Raw genomic sequence first — 27,710 nt, forward strand, 5'->3', positions numbered from 1 at the left:
TGCTCTACAGAACATTCTCCAGCGGTGCCTGGATGCTAGGCCCTGCTGTAAAGAACATTCTCCAGCGGTGCCTGTATGACAGGTCCTGATCTAAAGAACATTCTCCAGAAGCGCCTGTATGCTAGGCCCATGCTCTAAAGAACATTCTCCAGCGGTGCCTATATGCTAGGCCCTGCTCTACAGAACATTCTCCAGCGGTGCCTGGATGCTAGGCCCTGCTGTAAAGAACATTCTCCAGCGGTGCCTGTATGCTAGGCCCATGCTCTAATGAACATTCTCCAGCGGTGCCTGTATGCTAGGTCCTGCTCTAAAGAACATTCCCCAGATTTGCCTGTATGGTAGGCCCTGCTCTAAAGAACATTCTCCAGCGGTGCCTGTATGCTAGGCCCCTGCTCTAAAGAACATTCTCCAGTGGTGCCTGTATGCTAGACCCTGCTCTAAAGAACATTCTCCAGCGGTGCCTGTATGCTAGGCCCCTGCTCTAAAGAACATTCTCCAGCGGTGCCTGTATGCTAGGCCCTGTTCTAAAGAACATTCTCCAGAGGTGCCTGTATGATAGGCCCTGCTCTGAAGAACATTCTCCAGCGGTGCCTGTATGCTAGGCCCTGCTCTAAAGAACATTCTCCAGCGGTGTATGTATGATAGCCCCTGCTCTAAAGAACATTCTCCAGCGGTGCCTGTATGCTAGGCCCCTGCTCTAAAGAACATTCTCCAGCGGTGCCTGTATGCTAGGCCCTGTTCTAAAGAACATTCTCCAGAGGTGCCTGTATGATAGGCCCTGCTCTGAAGAACATTCTCCAGCGGTGCCTGTATGCTAGGCCCTGTTCTAAAGAACATTCTCCAGCGGTGTATGTATGATAGCCCCTGCTCTAAAGAACATTCTCCAGTGGTGCCTGTATGCTCGGCCCTGCTCTACAGAACATTCTCCAGCGGTGCCTGTATGCTAGGCCCTGCTCTAAAGAACATTCTCCAGCAGTGCTTGTATGCCAGGTCCTGATCTAAAGAACATTCTCCAGAGGTGCCTGTATGCCAGGCCCTGCTCTACAGAACATTCTCCAGCGGTGCCTGTATGCCAGGCCCTGCTCTAAAGAACATTCTCCAGCAGTGCCTGTATGCCAGGTCCTGATCTAAAGAACATTCTTCAGAGGTGCCTGTATGCCAGGCCCTGCTCTAAAGAACATTCTCCAGTGGTGCCTGTATGCTCGGCCCTGCTCTACAGAACATTCTCCAGTGGTGCCTGTATGCCAGGCCCTGCTCTAAAGAACATTCTCCAGCAGTGCCTGTATGCCAGGTCCTGATCTAAAGAACATTCTCCAGCGGTGCCTGTATGCCAGGCCTTGCTCTACAGAACATTCTCCAGCAGTGCCTGTATGCCAGGCCTTGCTCTACAGAACATTCTCCAGCGGTGCCTGTATGCTAGGCCCCTGCTCTAAAGAACATTCTCCAGCGGTGCCTGTATTCTCGGCCCTGCTCTACAGAACATTCTCCAGTGGTGCCTGTATGCCAGGCCCTGCTCTATAGAACATTCTCCACCAGTGCCTGTATGCCAGGTCCTGATCTAAAGAACATTCTCCAGAGGTGCCTGTATGATAGGCCCTGCTCTAAAGAACATTCACCGGAAGCACCTGTATGACAGGCCCTGCTCTAAAGAACATTCTCCGGAAGTGCCTGTATGCTAGGCCCCTGCTCTAAAGAACATTCTCCAGCGATGCCTGTATGCTAGGCCCTGCTCTAAAGAATATTCCCCAGAGGTGCCTGTATGCTAGGCCCTGCTCTAGAGAATATTCTCCAGCGGTGCCTGTATGCTAGGCCCTGCTCTAAAGAACATTCTCCAGAGGTGCCTGTATGCTAGGCCCTGCTCTAAAGAACATTCCCCATATTTGCCTGTATGCTAGGCCCTGCTCTAAAGAACATTCTCCATAGGTGTCTGTATGCCAGGTCCTGATCTAAAGAACATTCTCCAGAAGCGCCTGTATGCCAGGCCCTGCTCTAAAGAACATTCTCCAGCAGTGCCTGTATGCCAGGTCCTGATCTAAAGAACATTCTCCGGAGGTGCCTGTATGCCAGGCCCTGCTCTACAGAACATTCTCCAGTGGTGCCTGTATGCCAGGCTCTGCTCTAAAGAACATTCTCCAGCAGTGCCTGTATGCCAGGCCCTGCTCTAAAGAACATTCTCCAGCAGTGCCTGTATGCCAGGTCCTGATCTAAAGAACATTCTCCAGCGGTGCCTGTATGCCAGGCCTTGCTCTACAGAACATTCTCCAGCAGTGCCTGTATGCCAGGCCTTGCTCTACAGAACATTCTCCAGCGGTGCCTGTATGCTAGGCCCCTGCTCTAAAGAACATTCTCCAGCGGTGCCTGTATTCTCGGCCCTGCTCTACAGAACATTCTCCAGTGGTGCCTGTATGCCAGGCCCTGCTCTATAGAACATTCTCCACCAGTGCCTGTATGCCAGGTCCTGATCTAAAGAACATTCTCCAGAGGTGCCTGTATGATAGGCCCTGCTCTAAAGAACATTCACCGGAAGCACCTGTATGACAGGCCCTGCTCTAAAGAACATTCTCCGGAGGTGCCTGTATGATAGGCCCTGCTCTAAAGAACATTCACCGGAAGCACCTGTATGACAGGCCCTGCTCTACAGAACATTCTCCAGTGGTGCCTGTATGCCAGGCCCTGCTCTAAAGAACATTCTCCAGCAGTGCCTGTATGCCAGGTCCTGATCTAAAGAACATTCTCCAGCGGTGCCTGTATGCCAGGCCTTGCTCTACAGAACATTCTCCAGCAGTGCCTGTATGCCAGGCCTTGCTCTACAGAACATTCTCCAGCGGTGCCTGTATGCTAGGCCCCTGCTCTAAAGAACATTCTCCAGCGGTGCCTGTATTCTCGGCCCTGCTCTACAGAACATTCTCCAGTGGTGCCTGTATGCCAGGCCCTGCTCTATAGAACATTCTCCACCAGTGCCTGTATGCCAGGTCCTGATCTAAAGAACATTCTCCAGAGGTGCCTGTATGATAGGCCCTGCTCTAAAGAACATTCACCGGAAGCACCTGTATGACAGGCCCTGCTCTAAAGAACATTCTCCGGAAGTGCCTGTATGCTAGGCCCCTGCTCTAAAGAACATTCTCCAGCGATGCCTGTATGCTAGGCCCTGCTCTAAAGAATATTCCCCAGAGGTGCCTGTATGCTAGGCCCTGCTCTAGAGAATATTCTCCAGCGGTGCCTGTATGCTAGGCCCTGCTCTAAAGAACATTCTCCAGAGGTGCCTGTATGCTAGGCCCTGCTCTAAAGAACATTCCCCATATTTGCCTGTATGCTAGGCCCTGCTCTAAAGAACATTCTCCATAGGTGTCTGTATGCCAGGTCCTGATCTAAAGAACATTCTCCAGAAGCGCCTGTATGCCAGGCCCTGCTCTAAAGAACATTCTCCAGCAGTGCCTGTATGCCAGGTCCTGATCTAAAGAACATTCTCCGGAGGTGCCTGTATGCCAGGCCCTGCTCTACAGAACATTCTCCAGTGGTGCCTGTATGCCAGGCTCTGCTCTAAAGAACATTCTCCAGCAGTGCCTGTATGCCAGGCCCTGCTCTAAAGAACATTCTCCAGCAGTGCCTGTATGCCAGGTCCTGATCTAAAGAACATTCTCCAGCGGTGCCTGTATGCCAGGCCTTGCTCTACAGAACATTCTCCAGCAGTGCCTGTATGCCAGGCCTTGCTCTACAGAACATTCTCCAGCGGTGCCTGTATGCTAGGCCCCTGCTCTAAAGAACATTCTCCAGCGGTGCCTGTATTCTCGGCCCTGCTCTACAGAACATTCTCCAGTGGTGCCTGTATGCCAGGCCCTGCTCTATAGAACATTCTCCACCAGTGCCTGTATGCCAGGTCCTGATCTAAAGAACATTCTCCAGAGGTGCCTGTATGATAGGCCCTGCTCTAAAGAACATTCACCGGAAGCACCTGTATGACAGGCCCTGCTCTAAAGAACATTCTCCGGAGGTGCCTGTATGATAGGCCCTGCTCTAAAGAACATTCACCGGAAGCACCTGTATGACAGGCCCTGCTCTACAGAACATTCTCCAGTGGTGCCTGTATGCCAGGCCCTGCTCTAAAGAACATTCTCCAGCAGTGCCTGTATGCCAGGTCCTGATCTAAAGAACATTCTCCAGCGGTGCCTGTATGCCAGGCCTTGCTCTACAGAACATTCTCCAGCAGTGCCTGTATGCTAGGCCCTGCTCTAAAGAACATTCTCCATAGGTGTCTGTATGCCAGGTCCTGATCTAAAGAACATTCTCCAGAAGCGCCTGTATGCCAGGCCCTGCTCTAAAGAACATTCTCCAGCAGTGCCTGTATGCCAGGTCCTGATCTAAAGAACATTCTCCGGAGGTGCCTGTATGCCAGGCCCTGCTCTACAGAACATTCTCCAGTGGTGCCTGTATGCCAGGCTCTGCTCTAAAGAACATTCTCCAGCAGTGCCTGTATGCCAGGCCCTGCTCTAAAGAACATTCTCCAGCAGTGCCTGTATGCCAGGTCCTGATCTAAAGAACATTCTCCAGAGGTGCCTGTATGCCAGGCCCTGCTCTAAAGAACATTCTCCAGCGGTGCCTGTATGCTCGGCCCTGCTCTACAGAACATTCTCCAGTGGTGCCTGTATGCCAGGCCCTGCTCTAAGGAACATTCTCCTGATGTGCCTGTATGCTAGGCCCTGCTCTAAAGAACATTCTCCAGAGGTGTCTGTATGCTAGGCCCTGCTCTAAAGAACATTCTCCAGCAGTGCTTGTACGATAGGCCCGACTCTAAAGAACATTCTCCAGCGGTGTCTGTATGCTAAGCCCTGCTCTAAAGAACATTCTCCGGAGGCTCCTGTATGATAAGCCCTGCTCTAAAGAACATTCTCCGGAGGAGCCTGTATGATAGGCCTTGCTCTAAAGAACATTCTCCGGAGGTGCCTGTATGATAGGCCTTGCTCTAAAGAAGATTCTCCGGAGGTGCCTGTATGCTAAGCCCTGCTCTAAAGAACATTCTCCGGAGGTGCCTGTATGCTAAGCCCTGCTCTAAAGAACATTCTCCGGAGGTGCCTGTATGCTAAGCCCTGCTCTAAAGAACATTCTCCGGAGGCTCCTGTATGATAGGGCTTGCTCTAAAGAACATTCTCCGGAGGAGCCTGTATGATAGGCCTTGCTCTAAAGAACATTCTCCAGAGGTGCCTGTATGATAGGCCCTGCTCTAAAGAACATTCACCGGAAGCACCTGTATGACAGGCCCTGCTCTAAAGAACATTCTCCGGAAGTGCCTGTATGCTAGGCCCCTGCTCTAAAGAACATTCTCCAGCGATGCCTGTATGCTAGGCCCTGCTCTAAAGAATATTCCCCAGAGGTGCCTGTATGCTAGGCCCTGCTCTAGAGAATATTCTCCAGCGGTGCCTGTATGCTAGGCCCTGCTCTAAAGAACATTCTCCAGAGGTGCCTGTATGCTAGGCCCTGCTCTAAAGAACATTCCCCATATTTGCCTGTATGCTAGGCCCTGCTCTAAAGAACATTCTCCATAGGTGTCTGTATGCCAGGTCCTGATCTAAAGAACATTCTCCAGAAGCGCCTGTATGCCAGGCCCTGCTCTAAAGAACATTCTCCAGCAGTGCCTGTATGCCAGGTCCTGATCTAAAGAACATTCTCCGGAGGTGCCTGTATGCCAGGCCCTGCTCTACAGAACATTCTCCAGTGGTGCCTGTATGCCAGGCTCTGCTCTAAAGAACATTCTCCAGCAGTGCCTGTATGCCAGGCCCTGCTCTAAAGAACATTCTCCAGCAGTGCCTGTATGCCAGGTCCTGATCTAAAGAACATTCTCCAGAGGTGCCTGTATGCCAGGCCCTGCTCTAAAGAACATTCTCCAGCGGTGCCTGTATGCTCGGCCCTGCTCTACAGAACATTCTCCAGTGGTGCCTGTATGCCAGGCCCTGCTCTAAGGAACATTCTCCTGATGTGCCTGTATGCTAGGCCCTGCTCTAAAGAACATTCTCCAGAGGTGTCTGTATGCTAGGCCCTGCTCTAAAGAACATTCTCCAGCAGTGCTTGTACGATAGGCCCGACTCTAAAGAACATTCTCCAGCGGTGTCTGTATGCTAAGCCCTGCTCTAAAGAACATTCTCCGGAGGCTCCTGTATGATAAGCCCTGCTCTAAAGAACATTCTCCGGAGGAGCCTGTATGATAGGCCTTGCTCTAAAGAACATTCTCCGGAGGTGCCTGTATGATAGGCCTTGCTCTAAAGAAGATTCTCCGGAGGTGTCTGTATGCTAAGCCCTGCTCTAAAGAACATTCTCCGGAGGTGCCTGTATGCTAAGCCCTGCTCTAAAGAACATTCTCCGGAGGTGCCTGTATGCTAAGCCCTGCTCTAAAGAACATTCTCCGGAGGTGCCTGTATGCTAAGCCCTGCTCTAAAGAATATTCTCCGGAGGCTCCTGTATGATAGGCCTTGCTCTAAAGAACATTCTCCGGAGGAGCCTGTATGATAGGCCTTGCTCTAAAGAACATTCTCCGGAGGAGCCTGTATGATAGGCCTTGCTCTAAAGAACATTCTCCGGAGGTGCCTGTATGCTAAGCCCTGCTCTAAAGAACATTCTCCGGAGGTGCCTGTATGCTAAGCCCTGCTCTAAAGAACATTCTCCGGAAGTGCCTGTATGCTAGGCCCTATTCTAAAGAACATTCTCTGCAGGTGCCTGTATGCTTGGCCCTGCTTTTAGTTATTCTTTGACCCAGGTGTGCAGCGCACTGTCACACATGATGAGTTGCATCTGCAGTGCAACACATTTTACTTGTCAAGCACTGGTCCTGGAAACAGAATAGACCACTTTAAACAGTGTGTTATTGTTTTGAGCCTGGCTTTCTTGAATGCAGGTCAATATTGGGATGTGACTGAGGGCTGTGTGAGGTTTTGACTTTGCGTTGCACATGTGCTCAAATCAAACAGTGGCCTGATAACAAGTAATTGCAACCCAGCACGAGACACTGGTTGGGGTGCTCGGCCCCACAGCCTCACTCTTTAATGAAACACCTTTCTCCGCCCACCTAGCCTTGGGATGAGTCTCTGCCCCAAGCGCCTTTAGTGGCTTACTGCAAAATGAGCGGGATCATCAAGGGGGGCGTGGCCTACCGGCAGGATCACCTGCTGGCACGTTAGGCCACGCCCCTTGACAGCCCCGACTCAATGGGCCAGGCAGACTTTTGTAGAGATCGGCATCCTCTCCCCAGTGGGGTAGAGGATGCTGATCTCTGCATTTATTTTCTATAGGCTTGCCTGGCAGGGGACAGCGCCTCACCTTTTCAGACTTAATGGTGCCACTGCCCCTCGTCAGCTGGGGAGGGCCAGGGTCGCCATTAAGGCTGAAAGGCCGCTGAAAGCGGAGTCCTTTTTCCTAAAGACAAACTCCCACGAATGCAGGAGCTTCAGGATTTAGATAAGAAGGCCTCTGCTTCCAGGGGCCTTACGTTTCTCTCCATAATGGTGGCGCCGGCCCATGGGCATCTGTTGCTGGAAGGCATGCCTCGCATGTGCGGTGCCACCCTACCTGCCTACATTCCAAAATGAAAAACCCGGAGATCCAAGTCAACGGAATGCCCCGCCGACACGTTCGCAAGGCCATGCCCACACGTTGCAATATATTTAGGTTTGTACTAGATGTGTTTAAAAATACAGGATTGTAATAAGCACCAAATATGCAAAAGCTATTAAAGGATCCAGCACAAATATATATATATATTCAAATGTGAACATGTATGTGAAATCTCTGAACACGCCACAATAGCTTTTTTTTTTATCTCCGTGTGACTTAGCACGTGTTCGCCATAGCAGAGGCCGTAATGTGTGCCCTTCATTGCAATTAACTCGCTTTGAAGGCAAACATGAGTGCATTTCAGGGACAGGGCAGCAGCAAAGAAACATTCACTCCCAACAGATGTGCTGTTAGGAATCACCGACGGACACAGCGTTACTTGCCGGTATTGCATGCATGGCAGGAAAGAGATCAAAGCACACACATCTAGTGGAGACGCAGGAACGGGCGGAAAACCTGGAGACTCCACGCTCTTCCCCAGAGACCCGGAGAAGAGCGTAAAAATCTCTCCGAGTTAAACCTGGAGGTTAGGCAGGTATGCGCGCCACCGTTATGGATGAAAGACATTTTTTTCTGAAGCCTGAACCTCTCGTACACGAGGGAGAGGTTCACACTTTAAAAAAAATCCTTTTCATGTAATGGCCGGGGGAGATTAGTGAGCCCCGCAAGGGCCCCGCCTCAAAACGAGATTTCGGAGTCTGCCGGTGCTTGGCCCCGGCTGGCCACAGCCCACTTAAAGCCCTGCTCCACCCACTCATGTGTACTCTCGACTTGTGCCCTGCCTGAAACCACAGCCAGAATGGCCTCCATGCCATTGGATGGGTTCTTGCCAGTGACTCATAGGGAAGGGAACACTTTACTGGGGACCAGTGGTGCTGCACAAAACCTGGTGCTCTTCCTTCTGTAGGGTGAATTTAAAGGCCCTAGACAGAAGCACCTGTTAGGGAGAATTCTCATAAATGTGCCAATTCCCTCTAACTTCGAGCCCTCCAGCTCTTTTACTAAACTTTGGGACTTCAAACTTTTCATTTGTTTTTTCTGGGATTGTTTCTTTGGATATGGACTAACCAACTCCATAGGCATCATCTTGTTTGTTTGTTTGTGTCACACAGCACCTTCAGTGCAGTGACAGAGGGAAGCCTTTTTAGGCTGTCCCAAGGTTTAAATACCTTCTCTGGGATAAACTACTGTTTCCCAGAGAAAGTAAAGTGAAATTAACTGTACTAGTCTTTTCAAATTCCTAGAACCAGCACACCCTATCTGCAAGGACGACTTCTCCCTTTGAGTTGGTGGGTCCAATCAACTCAACCCTAAGCCATGTGGATACCATTCTCAGAGCTGGTTGTATTTTCCTCAGATTGCTGCAGGAAACCGAATAACCAGAGAGAAGGACACCAGTTTGCGTGCTTGACTACAGCTACCGAAATTGAAGATTTGCAAGTTACCAGCTTTTTGACCAGTCCCAGGGCAGTGCAGGAGTTCCCCAACGTCCTCCCTCTTGTCCCCACGACTGAGGCTCAGGAACAGCGAGATCTGCAGGAACTGCCAGGAACAGACTTCTTCAGCTGCATATTATCTTCATTGTAAGGTACTGTGAAATCCCGACCGAGAGAACTTGCCTCTCACTGCGAAAGTGCTTGAAACCTTGGCAACTTGCAGGCCTAGTCAGCTTGTAACCCAGCATATGATTTTACTTTTCGCAAACTACTTCTGAGAACCTTTACAGAGACTTTACCGTTTTACTTACCAGAACTGTTTTATCCTATCCAAGACTTTAGCCCATTGACTTTGGCCTAACCTATTGCATTTTATTGACTCTTCTGATGAACACAAAGTATCTGCACTGTCTGAGAATACCTGTGAACTTTCTTTGTGATATTCTAACAACCTATGCCTTTTTGCTCCTACTTCAAAGAGTTCTGAATGCCATTTTGCTCCTCCTTCAAAGTAGTTTAAAAGCCTCAGAAACGTATAGTTTAGCACTGAAGTATATTTGTTTATAATATTTAGTTGCCTCCTTCTAGTGAATGTTTTATAACTGACTGTGAAATAAATTAATAAGTGTTTTACCAAGAAACCTTGAGTATAAGAGTTTATTTGGCTACCTGTGATTGTAGACCTCTGTGTAACATCATTACTGCTCACATTCCCCTCTTGAAATACGGCTGGCTGCTCAGCAACGCTACCAAAACTGTGTAGTACAGACTTATACCGAAGGTTGGTTTTGCTTAGACCTGTAGTCCTAGTTGTGTGTAGTGCTCCCAAAGGGTACTGAATACAAACTTTGCCTAACAGCCCCCCTCACCTGAACAGCAGCATTTAAACACTGCCACCAAAATCGGCCTCGTTTTGCTTTTATTTAATCTGAATGACACGAATTTCTTCACTGCAACCAACAACAACCTTGCTTACATGTTTTTCACACGAGGGGCAAGAATTGCAGTTCTACAACCAAAAACAGCTTTTGCTTCCCCTTTCACATGAATAGCAGCCCTTTAAACAATGCAAACAAAAAATGCCTTGGCTTTTTCTTTGTGTTTATGTCAAATTAAAGAACCATGTGAAAGGGGGCCTACCCATCATTGTCAATAGACCAACAGCAAATGCAAATTCACCCGAGAAGGAGGAATCAAAGAATCCTGTGACCTGCAAGACAGAGCTTTAAACATCAGAAGCAAAAAGCCTGCACACGTGTGAAAAGAAATACGGCTTTAAAAAGCCACAGTGGAAAGATAGCACTGCTCACGCAGAAAATTGTCAGGGAAATATAATGGGGGAGGGGAGTTGCCCAAGCAAATGTACATTATGTCCCAACCCACAAGACTCCAGTCACCTTTGAAGAGACACTTACGACAGGAAAAACCAGTTCTGGCATGATGGCAGGAAGTCATGATGACAAAGCCCCACTTCCCGCTGAATATCACACATATCCTATAACCATCCCGCAATAAAATGTGATGCTGTTGAGGGCGACATAATTCCCTGCTCTGCCAAACATGAAGGCAGGAGCCCAGACAGTTCAAAGTAGGCAAGTGTGGCTAAAGCTTGACCAGGAGGTGTGAGCCCTTCCTGCACCCACCTCAAAGCGCAAAATGCAAAGTTCAAAGGCACCAATAAAATCTCTGGTCACCGGTTGAGCCCAGAGGAAGAGAGATGGCTCTGGAGGATAAAGCGGCCCTCCCACAGGGGGGGACCGACACTCCCAATTGACATTAAATGACTGATTTCATTTTAGGCATTTTTTGCAGCAATCAGAATGCAGATTCATTTCGATTTATGCCATTTTACATGCCAGATCCCTTACCCTTGCTGTCCAGGGTGTCCTGAGATCTAGCTGGCTTGCCTGAATCCTAAACCAAGGCTTGCTTTGTAAGTAGCATATACCCCAGCCCTAAATTGCATATGTCTTTCAGTTTTGTAACATTGTATCCAATATTTCTCCCATTGAAAACCTCATTAAAAACCCCACAAATTGCCTGTGTAAATCAGTCACCTTCCCGTAGAAGAAGTTATTAGCCTGTGTATGTTAGCAGATCTCCTTAAAAAAAATAACTCTCAATTGTCTGTGTAAATCCTTAGTATTTTTCTTAAGTAAATCAATTAATTCCCCCATTGAAATTCACGGTACAAGATTGTTGAAGTTCGAAATCAACCATCTTGGCCCTGGTGTTGTATATCATTATTATAGTCATTAAAGTATTGCCTCAAAAGAATTAGTCTCCTCGTAACTGAAAACCAAATTTGTCTGAGTATTGTGTGCGGTTTATAGTGATTTTTTGCGAATGACATTTTTTCGAATGCTTATTTTTTATTTTTTTATTTTTATTCCCCCCCCCAAACCCCTGTTTTTTTAACACTTTTTTTTACTTACAAACCCCCAAAAACGTATTAAATTAAAAAAAAAATACATTCGGAAAAAAAAATGTCGACGAAATGTTTGAGATAATTGCATTTCGAAAAAATGCATTAAAAAAAATGACCGGATCCCATTGTGTGCATTACCAAACGCATTCCTATTTGAACCTGTCTTATTAAACCTCAAACTGTTGTTCCATTGTGAGCAATCCCTTTTGCCTAGAGGTCTACCCGTTATGAGCCTCTGTCCTTGTCATTGAAAACCGATTTTCTTATTGTAAGCTAAACCCCTTCCCTGAGCTGCCTGTCATTGTAAACCCAGTGTAAATGAATTTCCATTTGCCACTGTATTTATTCCCTTTTGCATTTGCTTTTTCCCAAAACCGATTTTCCCACTTTATTTCTATTGTTGCCCTGGTGTGCTGATTAGTATTCTCTAAACGTTCCCTATCCCCTAAAGTGTAAGCAATATGAATTCCCGTTCATTCTGTCCTCTAGCAGTTGCGAGTAATAATCAAAATCCCATTCTGCCATTTTGCTCCAAAAATGGGTTTTCACTTTCTTTGCTGGCTTCCCATCTTGGGGTGGTGGGCTTTACCCCAAATCCGATTTTCCCTCTATTCCTAATTTTTGCCACTGCTTTCCAGTCAAAGGAATCAAGTTTATCTGATGTTTGGGGGTGAGTGTTGCAGGGGGGAGTGCTGAACCATTGGTGCTGTCTCTTTGTAAAAAAATATATTTTTCCTGTTTTGCCATTAAAGGTCCGTGTGAACTGTGATAGGATATCTGAAACTAATTGTTCTGTAGAGGTCATTGCATTTGTGTTGCCACAACATCGACGGCTACTGTATATTGTTTGATTTTCCTTTTTCATTAAGTAATACATTAATAAATCTCTTATTGATACACACCAGCCTTGTTCCTAGACCATTGTGACACGGGGTGTTAGTGGAGGCTGGGTGCGAGACGGGTTGGAGGCCTACTCAAAAAAGAATCCGTAGTTTATTCAAATAAAAAGTGCTTTGTTGTGCGCCACATCCATTGTAGGGGAAGGAGTTCTCTAGTGGGTGTGTGCCGTGCAATATACCGTGACACTTCCTACGTGCCACTCGCTCCTCCCATGAAGCTATTGGGGCACACAGTCGATGTTTAGGCATACCGATGGAAGTCGGTTACATGGATACAGTGTTCCTTACTGCGCCTAGCAACTCGGCTATAGGGGGCATAGGTAGTAAACTGGCTGTTCTTCAATGTGTAGCAAGCGACCAGATCATATTGCTGCACAGCTTGTTGCAGGCCCTGAGCCCCCAGTCGGTTACTTGACCTGACTGGTGGGAAGACCTTGGATACCTTCACAGAGTGTCTGAGAGATCATGATAATTGATGTTTACTTGACACTACACAGCAGATAAGTGACCAGAAGGACCTTGGTTACCTGGCCCAGCCAGACTGGGTGCAACTGGATGCCCACACAGGAAGCGTTAGTGTCATATGACCGAGGCTCCCACACAGACAGCCCTGGCCTCGTATGAGCAAGGCACCCATACATGCAGCCCTGGCCTCATATGAATGAGGGCCTCATAGAACTTGATGGAGACTCACCCATTCACCAACACCGGCCTCATGCAACTTGATGGAGTCTGACTCATTCCATATCACTGGACTCAGACACCTAAATGGAGTCTCACTCATTCTCCATCACCGGCCTCATACAACTCGATGGAGTCTCACTCATTCCATATCTCTGGACTCAGGCACCTCGAAGGAGTATCACTCATTCCCCATCACCGGCCTCATGCGACTCGATGGAGTCTCACTCATTCCTAATCACCGGTCTCATGCGACTCGATGGAGTCTCACTCATTCGCCATCACCGGCCTCATGCGACTCGATGGAGTCCAGTTATTCCTCATCACCGGCCCCATACGACTCGATGGAGTCTCACTCATTCCTCATCACGGCCCCATGCAACTCGATGGAGGTTCACTCATTCCTCATCACTGGACTCAGGCACCTTGATGGAGTCTCACTCATTCGCCATCACCGGCCCCATGGGACTCGATGGAGTCTCACTCATTCCTCATCACCGGCCTCATGCGACTCGATGGAGTCTCACTCATTCCTCCTCACTGGATGGACTCTGGTGCGGAGGGCCCTTTGCTCACCTTGCCAGTTTTGGAGCTGCAGGTTCGGCCATTGCCTAGGCTCCGAGGTCCTGCAGGACTCTGGGGGTCCGTCCTTCTGCAGCAGGACATGGGCACAGTCCAGGTTCTCCTGCTCGCAGGCCACGTGCAGGGGCGTGTTCCCATTCCGGTCCTGGAGTTCCAGATTCACGCCCTTCTGGACCAGTGCGCGAGCCACTTCAGTCTGGTTCAGGTAGACGGCGAGATGTAGAGGGGTCTGCAGACGATAACCAAAGACAGGCTCATCACCACTCAGGAGAAGACTGGAAGTGACCATTCCCACAAGACAACTGCAGAGAGGGCGTTTCACCACTCAGGAGAAGACTGGAAGTGACCATTACCACAAGACAACTGAGGAGAGGGCGTATCACCACTCAGGAGAAGACTGGAAGTGACCATTCCCACAAGACAACTGCAGAGAGGGCGTATCACCACTCAGGAGAAGACTGGAAGGGACCATTCGCACAAGACAAGTGAGGAGAGGGCTTATCACCACTCAGGATAAGACTGGAAGTGACCATTCGCACAAGACAACTGCGGAGAGGGTGTATCACCACTCAGGAGAAGACTGGAAGGGATCATTCCCACAAGACAAGTGAGGAGAGGGCTTATCACCACTCAGGAGAAGACTGGAAGTGATAATTCCCACAGGACAACGGAGGACAGGGCTTATCACCACTCAGGAGAAGACTGGAAGTGACCATTCCCGCAAGACAACTGCGGAGAGGGCGTATCACCACTCAGGAGAAGACTTGAAGGGACCATTCCCACAAGACAACTGCGGAGAGGGCGTATCACCACTCAGGAGAAGACTGGAAGTGACCATTCCCACAAGACAAGTGAGGAGAGGGCGTATGCCCACTCAGGAGAAGACTGGAAGTGACAGTTCCCACAAGACAAGTGAGGAGAGGGCGTATCACCACTCAGTAGAAGGCTGGAAGTGACCATACCCACAAGACAAGTGAGAAGAGGGCGTATGCCCACTCAGGAGAAGACGGAAAGTGACCATTCCCACAAGACAAGTGAGGAGATGGCGTATCACCACTCAGGAGAAGACTGGAAGTGACCATTACCACAAGACAACTGAGGAGAGGGCTTATCACCACTCAGGAGAAGACTGGAAGTGACCATTCCCACAAGACAACTGAGGAGATGGCGTATCACCACTCAGGAGAAGACTGGAAGTGATCATTCCCACAAGACAACGGAGGACAGGGCTTATCACCACTCAGGAGAAGACTGGAAGTGACCATTCCCACAAGACAACTGCGGAGAGGGCGTATCACCACTCAGTAGAAGACTGGAAGTGACCATTCCCACAAGACAAGTGAGGAGAGGGCGTATGCCCACTCAGGAGAAGGTTGGAAGTGACCATTCCCACAAGACAAGTGAGGAGAGGGCATACGCCCACTCAGGAGAAGATTGGAAATGACAGTTCCCACAAGACAACTGCGGAGAGGGCGTATCACCACTCAGTAGAAGGCTGGAAGTGACCACTCCCACAAGACAAGTGAGGAGAGGGCGTATGCCCACTCAGGAGAAGAGTGGAAGTGACCATTCCCACAAGAAAACTGCGGAGAGGGCGTATCACCACTCAGGAGAAGACTGGAAGTGACCATTCCCACAAGACAACTGCGGAGAGGGCATATCACCACTCAGGAGAAGACTGGAAGTGACCATTCCCACAAGACAACTGAGGAGATGGCGTATCACCACTCAGGAGAAGACTGGAAGTGACCATTACCACAAGACAGTGAGGAGAGGGCTTATCACCACTCTGGAGAAGACTGGAAGGGACCATTCCCACAAGACAACTGCGGAGAGGACGTATCACCACTCAGGAGAAGACTGGAAGTGACCATTACCACAAGACAAGTGAGGAGAGGGCTCATCACCACTCAGGAGAAGACTGGAAGTGACCATTACCACAAAACATGTGAGGAGAGGGATTATCACCACTCTGGAGAAGACTGGAGGGGACCATTCCCACAAGACAACTGTGGAGAGGGCGCATCACCACTCAGGAGAAGACTGGAAGTGACCATTACCACAAGACAACTGCGGAAAGGGCATATCACCACTCAGGAGAAGACTGGAAGTGACCATTCCCACAAGACAACTGAAGAGAGGGCGTATCACCACTCAGGAGAAGACTGGAAGTGACCATTCCCACAAGACAACTGCGGAGAGGGCGTATCACCACTCAGGAGAAGACTGGAAGTGACCATTCCCACAAGACATTTGCGGAGAGGGCGTATCACCACTTAGGAGAAGACTGGAAGTGACCATTCCCACAAGACAAGTGAGGAGAGGGCGTATCACCACTCAGGAGAAGACTGGAAGTGACCATTCCCACAAGACAAGTGAGGAGATGGCGTATCACCACTCAGGAGAAGACTGGAAGTGACCATTCCCACAAGACAACTGCGGAGAGGGCGTATGCCCACTCAGGAGAAGACTGGAAGTGACCATTCCCACAAGACAAGTGAGGAGAAGGCGTATCACCACTCAGGAGAAGACTGGAAGTGACCATTCCCACAAAACAAGTGAGCAGAGGGCGTATCACCACTCAGGAGAAGACTGGAAGTGACCATTCCCACAAGACAAGTGAGGACAGGGCTTATCACCACTCAGGAGAAGACTGGAAGTGACCATTCCCAGAAGACAAGTGAGGAGAGGGCGTATGCCCACTCAGGAGAAGACTGGAAGTGACAGTTCCCACAAGACAACTGCGGAAAGGGCATATCACCACTCAGGAGAAGACTGGAAGTGACTATTCCCACAAGACAACTGCGGAAAGGGCGTATCACCACTCAGTAGAAGACTGGAAGTGACCATTACCACACCACTCAGGAGAAGCCAACAAGGAGCTATCACCAGTGAAAGGCACTCAGGGGGGAGCTCGTCAACACAGAGAGAACACAGCAAGGGGACATAACCACTAACAGGGACTGAGGAGGGGCTCGTCGCCCTAGAGAGAACACAGTGAGGAGCCACCACCACTAACAGGAACTGATGAGGGGGTCATCACCCTAGAGAGCAGAGCAAGGGGCCCTCCACCCATGAAGCCAGCAAGAGACCACAACTATTGAGAGGCATTGAGGAGGGGGCCCGTCAACACAGAGAGAACACAGTGAGGGGCCGTCACCACTAACACGGACTGAGGAGGGGCCTCATCACTACTCAGAGAATAAAGCAGAAAAAGAACATCCACAGTGCGGCAATGAGGAGGGGGAGCATCCGCACAGAGAACATGGCATTGGGCCACCACCATTGAGAGCTACTGAGGAGTGGGCTCATCATCACTCAAGAGAAACTAGTGAGGGCACTAGTGAGTTTGGAACCAAAAGAAAGGAGAAACAAGGACACAATATAGATAAGACGCAAGAGAATCAGAAAGATGAGGCATGAAGGAAAATGATGAACAAGGTACAAGAGAAACAGAAAGATGAGGCATGAAGGACAACAATAAAAAAGATTTAAGAGGATCAGGTAGAGGAGGAAGTAGGCGAGCCAAGAGGGAAAGGAACCATTAAAAAGGAACACGAGGGAGCGGGTGCGACAAACACAAGGTGACGAAAGTCATGGGATACGAGGGACCAAGCAAGACAAGACACAAGTGATCCAAAGAGGGTAAACCTGAGGAGTCACATGTGATCCAGTGAGACATGAAGGTACAAGAGGTTAGAAACAAGTGATCCAGGGGGAGAAGGAATGAGTTTAGAAACAGGGCTACCAAGTGGCATGATAGAATGGGGTTGAACCTGCACATTACAGGCTTCCAAGCTGCGAGGCCTGCCAGAACACAATTGTCTACACTGAGTTATAGTGGAGCCCAGAGGGCACAGACACCAGCGTTCAGATCATATATCTGCCAGAGATCACCTTCAGTGTAGGGGTCATTAGGGGGCTACTTTGAGGGTGGTCAGGAATCCTTGCTGCTGGGATAGTGTGATAGGACAGCCCAGGCTAAGGTACCAGTAAGCCATTCACCGGCTCATCTCTCTGCCTGAAAGTGCCATTGCCAACGAGTAGCCTTGAGCGATGACCAGCCCATCCACTGCACTGACCTGGAATAAGTCATTCTGGACCTCGGCCATCTCAGTGGGGATCAGGGAGAGGATATCCAGGCAGAGGCCCAAGGCACTGTGGATGATCGCCAGGTGCAGGAGTCTGCAGAAAAAAAGGACAAAGAGTGATCGTGAGTGCTGGCATTTCACAAAGTCACTGATATGACATGGCAGTGGCTTCAGGGTGCCAAAAACAGAATAATCAAATCATGCGTTGGGGTAAATATCCAGGTCTTTTGTGTCTTTTTGGCCCCATCGCATTTGTCAGTCTTGTATATAAGGGGGAAGGAGTTCCAGAGAGAAGACCAGTTCTTTCAAAGGCCCTCCACCCCTGGTGGCATTCCCAAAAGCAGAGGCCTACCCATGAGAAGGAGCTTAGGGGCTTGCTAAGTGAGAGGAAACATGCTGCTTAGGGACAGAGGCTGCAGAAAATCGCATCTAATATAACCCTGTACATTTTACAGGGCCGGCGGTAGCGACCAGCAGTTATGGTTAAGTTGGAATCCCCATAGGAAGACCACTTTTTGTGTGGATTAGAACGTATAGAATATAGACCAGACTTTAAAACATTTTGTAAAGTTTGGTGCACTTTCATCAAAGGCGGGTACAGGAATAGGGGGATTCCAAACATTTTCAAAATCCAGCTTGACTTGAGGGGAAAAAAGTTTTTTTTGTACCTAGGGCCTGGACCGCTGGACAGATTTTCACCAAACGTGTGTGAGGAGCCGTGGCCTACTCCCAAAAGCTTTTGCAAATTTTCCAGTCATTCCTCCAGTGGATTAAAAAAAAAAAACCTCAATAAGTAGTTCAAATAAAAATGTGTGATATGAAAGGCCGGTCCATGGACTAACTTCCTGATTCGGGCCCTGTGAACACCTCTAGACCAATCATGGACCCACCTACTATTCGCTGACACTGCGTAAAGGAAGGCCGCAGACAAAATATCTACGAGATCAAGAGAAAGTCTCTTGCTAACTAAACTAACGTCAGATGCACCCACAGCTGTATAGGTCTGCCATGATTAAATAAACAATTACACATGACTTAGAATATTCAGAGGAATTATTGCAGGAAGCAGAGGGAATGGGATTGATCTTGCAGAAAACTAAAGCATTTCTACTGAATAAAAAACCTCACACTCCACATTGTTACCTTTTACCGAAGATTCACAAGAGTTTGACGGATCCACCAGGCAGACCCATCGTTGCAACGACAGGAGGAGCTTTGCAACCATTATGTTACTTCCTTCAGCCACTAATTCAGAAAACTGGCAGATACATGAAAGAAAGCACACATTCCTTGAACATTCTAGAGAGCATCAACCTCACCAATGAAGACAATCTGTTCACCATAGATGTTAATAGCCTTTACACCAGTATCCCACATGACCTAGGTCAGGAGGCCGTTGAGTGACTTTTACTACAAGAAGGAGAAATTGGGGCAGCCAAGGAGTTCATCATGTCTCTATTGACATTTATCTCCATTAACTCTTACTTCAAATATGAGAAGGAATACTATCTACAAACATCCGGGACAGCCATGGGGGCCCCAATAGCACCGTCATATGCAAATTGTTTTATGTATTGATTCGAGAAAACTCATCTAGTATTTGAGTCATGTTATGCTAATCACTTCATGGATGGGTTGTGTACTGTGTCAACAGCGTTGAAGTATCGCACAGCTTTTACCATATTGTTGTGTTCGTTACACCTCTCAAATCACTATTCTGAATGATCTACCTTCTGCTTACACCTGTCGAATTAAAAAGTTATCATTAAAGTTATCAATAACTGTTGGCTCCATTACTCCTTCAAATAGCCACCTTTTGTTCACACTTGTGGAATTAAAACACTACATAATCTAAGACTGTTGAATCAATTACTAGTTCAATATGTATTGTCTTTGTCTCATCATGTGTCATTTTGTGATGGGAATTCATGGTTACAGGAAGCAATTAAGGTCCCACTCTTCATTCATTCCATTTGGCACAAGTGTGTCCAAATGGTCGATCCAATATGCTTCTCTTTGTTGTCTCCTCTTCTTGATGTCTTGTCCATGTTCTTGACTATCCATTACTTCTAAAACTTGGAATTTCAGTTGAGCCGCACTGTGGTTATATTCCATGAAATGTCTTGCTGCTGCTGATGAATTGGCATTTTTATTTGTAACACATGACTTGTGCTCGTTCATGCGTATCCTAATTTTCCTGCCAGTTTCGCCAGCCTAGTAAATGCTGCACGGGCATCTTATACAATACACCGTATTCTCAGTATTGCATGTAGTAAAATGTCTTAAGACACTGTATGCAGAAAGTATGACAGTCACGTTTGACTGCCTTCGATCGCGCTGGCGTCTAGATGCTCTGAAACTCAAAGGTAACCGATCGATACCGATAGAAGTAATGTAAGCCTGATCCATGATTACGATCGTATTTTAATAGTACAACATGATCTTTTTAGAATAGCGCAAAACTGCAGAGAGAAACGCGAACCATGTTCGCCATTACAAGTCAGACCCAGTTTCACATTACCACCTAGTGTGCACGCATTAAAGTCAGCACTATTCACGTAACTACATTAAAGGTATCATTCATTTAATATCAGCAAAATGAATGCAACTTTCATAAGCACCTAACATTTATTACCACACATGGGAGCACATAATGTGTAGCAGTAAGTTTACACAAAAAACACAATTGAGTATAGATCACCGTGACTTTTCCGTACCGGCTACACGAGAAGACACACATTACGGTTCACACAACTAGCGCATTAGCTGAATAACAGTTGTTAAACAATGCGCCCTATTCAAAAACATATAGGGTGACGTGATAAGCATATACTGGTTAACAGCTCCAGTAATAACTAGATGTGTCAGCACAAACAGCATGAAGGACTATGGTCCACAGTGGTTTTCCTATGTACTGTTAAGTACCAGCTTAGAATGCACTGTTAAGCATTAACGAACATACTTCTAGCATGTTTGACTCATTTGAATAATGTTACCATATGTCTCTCCTTTTGGTTGTTCAATGTTAATGGAAGTCATGTGGGTACCCTGCTAATTCTTCTATTTCTATTATGTCTTGGAATATACATGAATATAATTTTTGTGCATGACATAATTTGGAAATATGTGTGTATTTAGTGGGAGGGATGTCAAGTCCCGCGCTCAAACCCTAGCAGTATATAAAGTCTGAATGATGGCGTTAAATGCCGAAAAATCGCTCAAAAAAAAGAGAAAGTTCCAATGTCACAGAGGTTCTTTAATACGATGGACACCCATTGGGATAAATCTTTTAGGTATTGGATTCAAGGGGGGGCACAGTAGAATGAACATGCAATAGTGATTTTAAAAGAAAATAATCACGTTATCGGCTATCTGATGGAATGGCTCCACATTTAGGGAGTTACAAAGGGAGAAGGATGTATTTCTCCCAGTATAATCGATTTTCATTTTTAAAGGCACCAGTCCGAGATAGCGAATTACTGAAATGGTTACAAGAAGTTTTTCTTACTTTCCCTTATATCTTATTTTTCCTTCCACCACCCCGTACCCACCTGTTCATCCTAATCCGCTGTTGTGACACAATATGGTATGATTTTTATTCTTTACTTTTTGAACAACTAATTTCTGTTGACACATATGCCTTATACATTGGACTTTTTCTTTTTACTATGTAAATGACCAAATGTAACAACATATATACATGTTTTCAATTGATTTGTGTATATTGCACACTTATATGCATGGCTAAACACTGTACACAACCTTAAAGACGACCAGTGGTCGAAACACGTGTCGGCTGTCCACCGTATTAAAGAACCTCTGTGACATTGGAACTTTCTCTTTTTTGAGTGATTTTTCGGCATTTAACGCCATCATTCGGACTTAATATACTGCTAGGGTTTGAGCGCGGGACTTGACAACCCTCCCACTTTTTGTTGACTATTTACCATTTACGGATTTTTGTGGGTAGTTCTGCAGCCACCCGTCATTTTCTCTTTCTTCTACTACTCTATTTGGAATCAATAATTTTTCTGAAATTTTAAGTGTGGTCACTAGCGCACAGTTGGTATACGATCCCACACTCTATATTTATATGTGTATATTTGCACTTTGATCATTGATGGACATTACTGTGTTGGTGACTACTATAATCAGGCAACAACCTAAGGCCCTGATGAAGGACATTATGTCTGAAATGCATTGGGCAAAATTTCTAAAGAATAAATACATTATTTTGTGGAATTTGAAAAACAAGTGTGTTAATGAACTATCACAAAGGCTATCACTACTTTATTAACAGAACCAACCCCTAGTGGGCAAGAGGGTGTGTGGCCCACACCGAAGGCTAATTAGCCTTGGTCTTTTCTCTGCAGAATAGACAATGTCACTTCCCCAAGAAACGCTGAGACGAGGAAGAACATTGAGAACAGGGATGACCATAGTACTGGGACGAGGAAGAAGTGCACAGTAATGTGGAATAATCCCCCAAACCACTACAAAGACACTAGTCAATTTGTGTCTAGCAAATCAGAACGGAACATAAAAAGGGAATAAGGACTTGATGATGAGAGAAGCCCTCCCAGGACGAAGCGGGAGATCGAATCCTCACAGCAGTAGAGGAGACGGGACGCTTACCCACTGGTAGAGGCGTTCCTGAGGTATCCTTCGCAGATGAACACCCGAGAGGAGAAGAAGCCGGAGCTCCCAGCCAGACAGGAAGCCTGGAGCATGTGGAGAAGTTGAGATGCACAGCTCAGAGGCCGTGAGTCAGGGCTGAGCCACCGCAGTCCCTGGAAGCCGCAGAGGGAAGCCAAGAAGGCATGAAGCAACTGCAAACAACTGAAGATGACCGGTAGGCTCTCCAGAGAGGTCGGGGAGACCAGGACAGTTGGTGAGATGACTAACAGAAAGGAGAACCACAAAGGCAAGTCTGGGACCCACAAGCCTAATCAAAGCCTACAAAAGTAATCTTCATAGTCACAGTACCTGGCAGGATGGTGTACTGGGTTAGCTGTGAAACCAAGAAGATAAGAGGAATCTTCATAGTCACAGTACCTGGCAGGACGGTGTACCGGGTTGGCTGTGAAACCAAGGAGAAGACAAGAGGAATCTTCATAGTCACAGTATCTGGGAGAAATATGAGCCAGGTTGACTGCAGAAAATACTGGGAAGAAACCAAGGACATTTTTGGAAAACTGAAAGAAGGAAGACCCTCATTGGACATTCGTCGGAAGAGACAACCTGGGGAGTAAGGTTCTCCTTTCTTTTGAAGTTTATTTGATGCACCATTTAGAAAATGTGTTTTGTAAGTTGGAAAAGAACTCTGAGACTAAAGAAGATTCCTTTTTTCACATTAGTTTGAGTTCTTAGTGTGAGGGCTGGAAATAGGATTTCTGACACGACAGTGGACTTAATTCTTTGGACTATCCCGACAGACTCATTAGAATATTCTTTCTAGGCAGGGCAACCCCTTTTAGTGTTAGGGACATGAAGATATTTTCCCAACCTGCATTTATTTAATAAAAGTCTTTTGTAACATACATGCCACCTGTGTGTGCCACACCCTTACATTGTTGAATCAGAAAATACAATATTAAGGCTTTTACACCATGCAAAGAGAAATACACCAACACAGTCTTGTAAAGATTCCCAGAATCTTTATTGCAATACTGAACAGTTTATAAAACAAAGTACACAAATAGCTATTTGGCCGTCAGTACTTCACAGAGACCACCAGCAGGGTTCAATGTGAGCAGTGAACAGGAATTTCTAGCTGGACATCAGCATATTTATACCGTTTCTTCATAACAATGTCCAGCCTCCTACAAGTTAATCATGTACTGGGCTAGGGTTCGCGCCAGGTTCATTCCTAATTTACATATCTCGTGCATGCGGTTTACTTCTTAATACATTTACTAACAAGCACTATTATTCTCTGGGTTTAACTTTACACTCTTTACACATTTGCTTCAATGCAGGTCAAACAGATGTTTCGCATGTCATGTTTAAATAGCGTTATTGTTCTTGTATACTTGTAGGTTAACATCACCGATTCAAGTAATCCCCTGAACCCGAGGTCAACAAAGGACAAGGTCTACATGACCCTAACATGTAGCCTGCAGACAGGTTGGACATTAACTCGCCTACAGAGGTTGAAGAGGTTAAAGTAAGAACAAGAGAACACAGGTCGGCCATTTTAGGCCACAGGGTGACTTTGCACGATAAGCCAAAATGGCGACTTTAACCTAAAATGGAGGCTTGATTAACTTAAGGTCACGACCTTGCAATACGGATTTCCTCGCAACGCGACTGGGCATAGGCCAACATATACAATGGAGACAAAATAATATTATATCAGTTTCGACAACATTACCCAATCAGCCAGCCTGAAGTAGGAGGGGGAAGGGTGTGTACCCTTCATATGTGCAGAACCGTTAAGTATATAGTTTTCATAGTTTGCTCCCTAGTCCTGGTGAGATATGTCTCACCTTCTTGATCTTAAATCAGGCTATAGGCCATGGCACAGACGCGACAGTGGCAATTGCGGACGGCACCGGTCTAGCTTAATCCTCCTCAATCTCTCGACAGCCTATGGCACAGTAGACCACACCATTCTATTGAAAAGGTTGAAATTCCCAGCAATGTCCTCGAATCGATCCACTAATTCTTTCTCGACGGCAGCCACAGGGTACAAACTGTAGCTGTGGACTCGTCCATCCATAGGGTTACATGTGGTGTCGCCCAGGGGTCCCCCCTCTCGCCATTTCTGTTCAGGATTTACATGTGCTGCTGGCCAAGTTCTTGGACCATTATCAGGTGCACTTCAAAATGTATGCTCAGGATTCCCATACACCTGGCCAAGGATCCGTTGGGACAGGCCAAAGTCACGGAATGCCTTAACCGTATCTCAAGGCGAGGCCTGTGCCTAAGCAGATTCAAACTGGAGACAGACACAGGGTTGGGGCAAGGGGGGCACATAGGTCCATCACAAAGAGTTGATCTTGGAATCATCCTTGCTGCGATCAAGGTTGTAACCTTACAAGGACCAGGACTACTGTAAAATAATCTACTCGGACAATCCAGAAAAGATCTTATACAGACACAAGAGACTACAAAATCAATTAGCAAGGACGTGCCTGGATCTGCGCGTCCCGGATCACGTGGAACCAGCCTTCAAAGCACTCCATTGGCTCCCAGTGGAGGCGAGGATCACTCTGAAGTCTCTCTACGTCATTCATAAAGTCCAAAGTTTCCATGATGCACCTGCAGCAACCTCCCATCCCACTGTAGGCTTGCCATGGACCTCCATCCCATTCATTGGATACAACAAAGTTAATTTACACATCTAAAACCTGGGGGTGGAAGGAAACTCTTCCAAGCAGAGGTTTCCAGCTGTGCCACCAACGATCAATGCCGGCTGATCACCGGAGACAGGACTAGCCTTAGCTGCGGCAGCAAAAACAAAAACGTGGCAACAGGATTTTCAATAGGCACCGATGCAAAAGCATCAGCTCCCTATTGTTCTTAAATGGGCCCTGCCGCAGAGAGCGGGCGCATTTAATCCACCTGCCACGCTTTCTCCCACCACCCCAGCTCAGGGGAGACCTTGAAAGATTCCCCCCGAGCTGGCATGGAGGGGGGCTAATGGCCTGGGCTAAGATTAGCAGGAGCATTCTCGGTGGAGACTGAGGTGCATTGGCAGAGCTGCCTGCAGGCCCCAGTTCTAGATTAGCAGGAGCACTCTCGGTGGAGACCGAGGTGCATTGGCAGAGCTGCCTGTGGGCACCAGTTCTAGATTAGCAGGAGCACTCTTGGTGGAGACTGAGGTGCATTGGCAGAGCTGCCGGTGGGCCCCTGTTCTAGATTAGCAGGATCGCTCTCGGTGGAGACTGAGGTGCATTGGCAGAGCTGCGCGTGGGGCCCAGAACTGGATTAGTAGGAGCACAGTAGGTCAGGGTGGGGCCCAGGACTAGATTAGCAGGGGCACTCTCGTGGAGACTGAGGTGCATTGGCAGAGCTGCGCGTGGGGCCCAGTACTGGATTAGTAGGAGCACAGTAGCCTCTTGGTGGAGACTGAGGTGCATTGGCAGAGCTGCGCGTGGGGCCCAGTACTGGATTAGTAGGAGCACAGTAGGTCAGGGTGGGACCCAGTACTAGATTAGCAGGGGCACTCTCTGTGGTGACTGAGGTGCATTGGCAGAGCTGCGCGTGGGACCCAGTACTGGATTAGTAGGAGTACAGTAGGTCAGGGTGGGGCCCAGGACTAGATTAGCAGGGGCACTCTCGGTGGAGACTGAGGTGCAGTGGGGCCCAGTACTGGATTAGTAGGAGCACAGTAGCCTCTCGGTGGAGACTGAGGTGCATTGGCAGAGCTGCGCGTGGGGCCCAGTACTGGATTAGTAGGAGCACAGTAGGTCAGGGTGGGACCCAGTACTAGATTAGCAGGGGCACTCTCGGTGGAGACTGAGGTGCATTGGCAGAGCTGCGCGTGGGGCCCAGTACTGGATTAGTAGGAGCACAGTAGGTCAGGGTGGGACCCAGTACTAGATTAGCAGGGGCACTGAGGTGCAGTGGCAAAGCTGCACGTGGGGCCCAGTACTGGATTAGCAGGAGCACTCTCGGTGTCGGTGGAGGCTGAGGTGCATTGGCAGAGCTGCGCATGGGGCCCAGTACTGGATTAGTAGGAGCACAGTAGCCTCTCGGTGGAGACTGAGGTGCAGTGGCAGAGCTGCGCGTGGGGCCCAGTACTGGATTAGCAGGAGCACTCTCTGTGTCGGTGGAGGCTGAGGTGCATTGGCAGAGCTGCGTGTGGGACCCAGTACTGGATTAGTAGGAGCAAAGTAGCCTCTCGGTGGAGACTGAGGTGCAGTGGCAGAGCTGCACGTGGGGCCCAGTACTGGATTAGCAGGAGCACTCTCAGTGTCGGTGGAGGCTGAGGTGCAGTGGCAGAGCTGCGCGTGGGGACCAGTACTGGATTAGTAGGAGCACAGTAGCCTCTCGGTGGAGACTGAGGTGCAGTGGCAGAGCTGCATGTGGGGCCCAGTCGGTGTCGGTGGAGGCTGAGGTGCATTGGTAGAGGCGCGCGTGGGGCCCAGTACTGGATTAGTAGGAGCACAGTAGCCTCTCGGTGGAGACTGAGGTGCAGTGGCAGAGCTGCGCGTGGGTCCCAGTCCTGGATTCGGAGGAGCACAGTAGGTCAGGGTGGGACCCAGTACTAGATTAGCAGGGGCACTCTCGGTGGAGACTGAGGTGCATTGGCAGAGCTGCGCGTGGGGCCCAGTACTGGATTAGTAGGAGCACAGTAGGTCAGGGTGGGACCCAGTACTAGATTAGCAGGGGCACTCTCGGTGGAGACTGAGGTGCATTGGCAGAGCTGCGCGTGGGGCCCAGTACTGGATTAGTAGGAGCACAGTATCCTCTCGGTGGAGACTGAGGTGCAGTGGCAGAGCTGCACGTGGGGCCCAGTACTGGATTAGCAGGAGCACTCTCGGTGTCGGTGGAGGCTGAGGTGCATTGGCAGAGCTGCACGTGGGGCCCAGTACTGGATTAGTAGGAGCACAGTAGCCTCTCGGTGGAGACTGAGGTGCAGTGGCAGAGCTGCGCGTGGGGCCCAGTACTGGATTAGTAGGAGCACAGTAGCCTCTCGGTGGAGACTGAGGTGCAGTGGCAGAGCTGAGCGTGGGGCCCAGTACTGGATTAGTAGGAGCACAGTAGCCTCTCGGTGGAGACTGAGGTGCAGTGGCAGAGCTGTGCATGGGGCCCAGTACTGGATTAGTAGGAGCACAGTAGGTCAGGGTGGGGCCCAGGACTAGATTAGCAGGAGCACTCTCGGTGTCGGTGGAGGCTGAGGTGCATTGGCAGAGCTGCGCGTGGGGCCCAGTACTGGATTAGTAGGAGCACAGTAGCCTCTCGGTGAAGACTGAGGTGCATTGGCAGAGCTGCACGTGGGGCCCAGTACTGGATTAGCAGGAGCACTCTCGGTGTCAGTGGAGGC

The 27,710-nt window shown here is 48.4% G+C and overlaps 1 protein-coding gene across 1 annotated transcript in view; it reads right to left on the reverse strand.

Moving 5' to 3' along the window:
* The window catches only part of NFKBIE (NFKB inhibitor epsilon), a 209,857-nt gene that overhangs the window by 86,467 nt on the left and 95,680 nt on the right, over positions 1-27,710 (reverse strand). Inside the window, exons 2-3 of the mRNA XM_069608863.1 lie at positions 17,708-17,810; positions 13,620-13,854 (exon numbers count right to left, since the gene is read on the reverse strand). Of these exons, the coding sequence (XP_069464964.1) occupies positions 13,620-13,854; positions 17,708-17,810 (338 nt within the window). The remainder of the gene's footprint in view (positions 1-13,619; positions 13,855-17,707; positions 17,811-27,710) is intronic.

This window comes from Ambystoma mexicanum, chromosome 4q (assembly GCF_040938575.1).
Source record: "Ambystoma mexicanum isolate Mex_15411 chromosome 4q, UKY_AmexF1_1, whole genome shotgun sequence".
NCBI classification, from domain to species: domain Eukaryota; kingdom Metazoa; phylum Chordata; class Amphibia; order Caudata; family Ambystomatidae; genus Ambystoma; species Ambystoma mexicanum.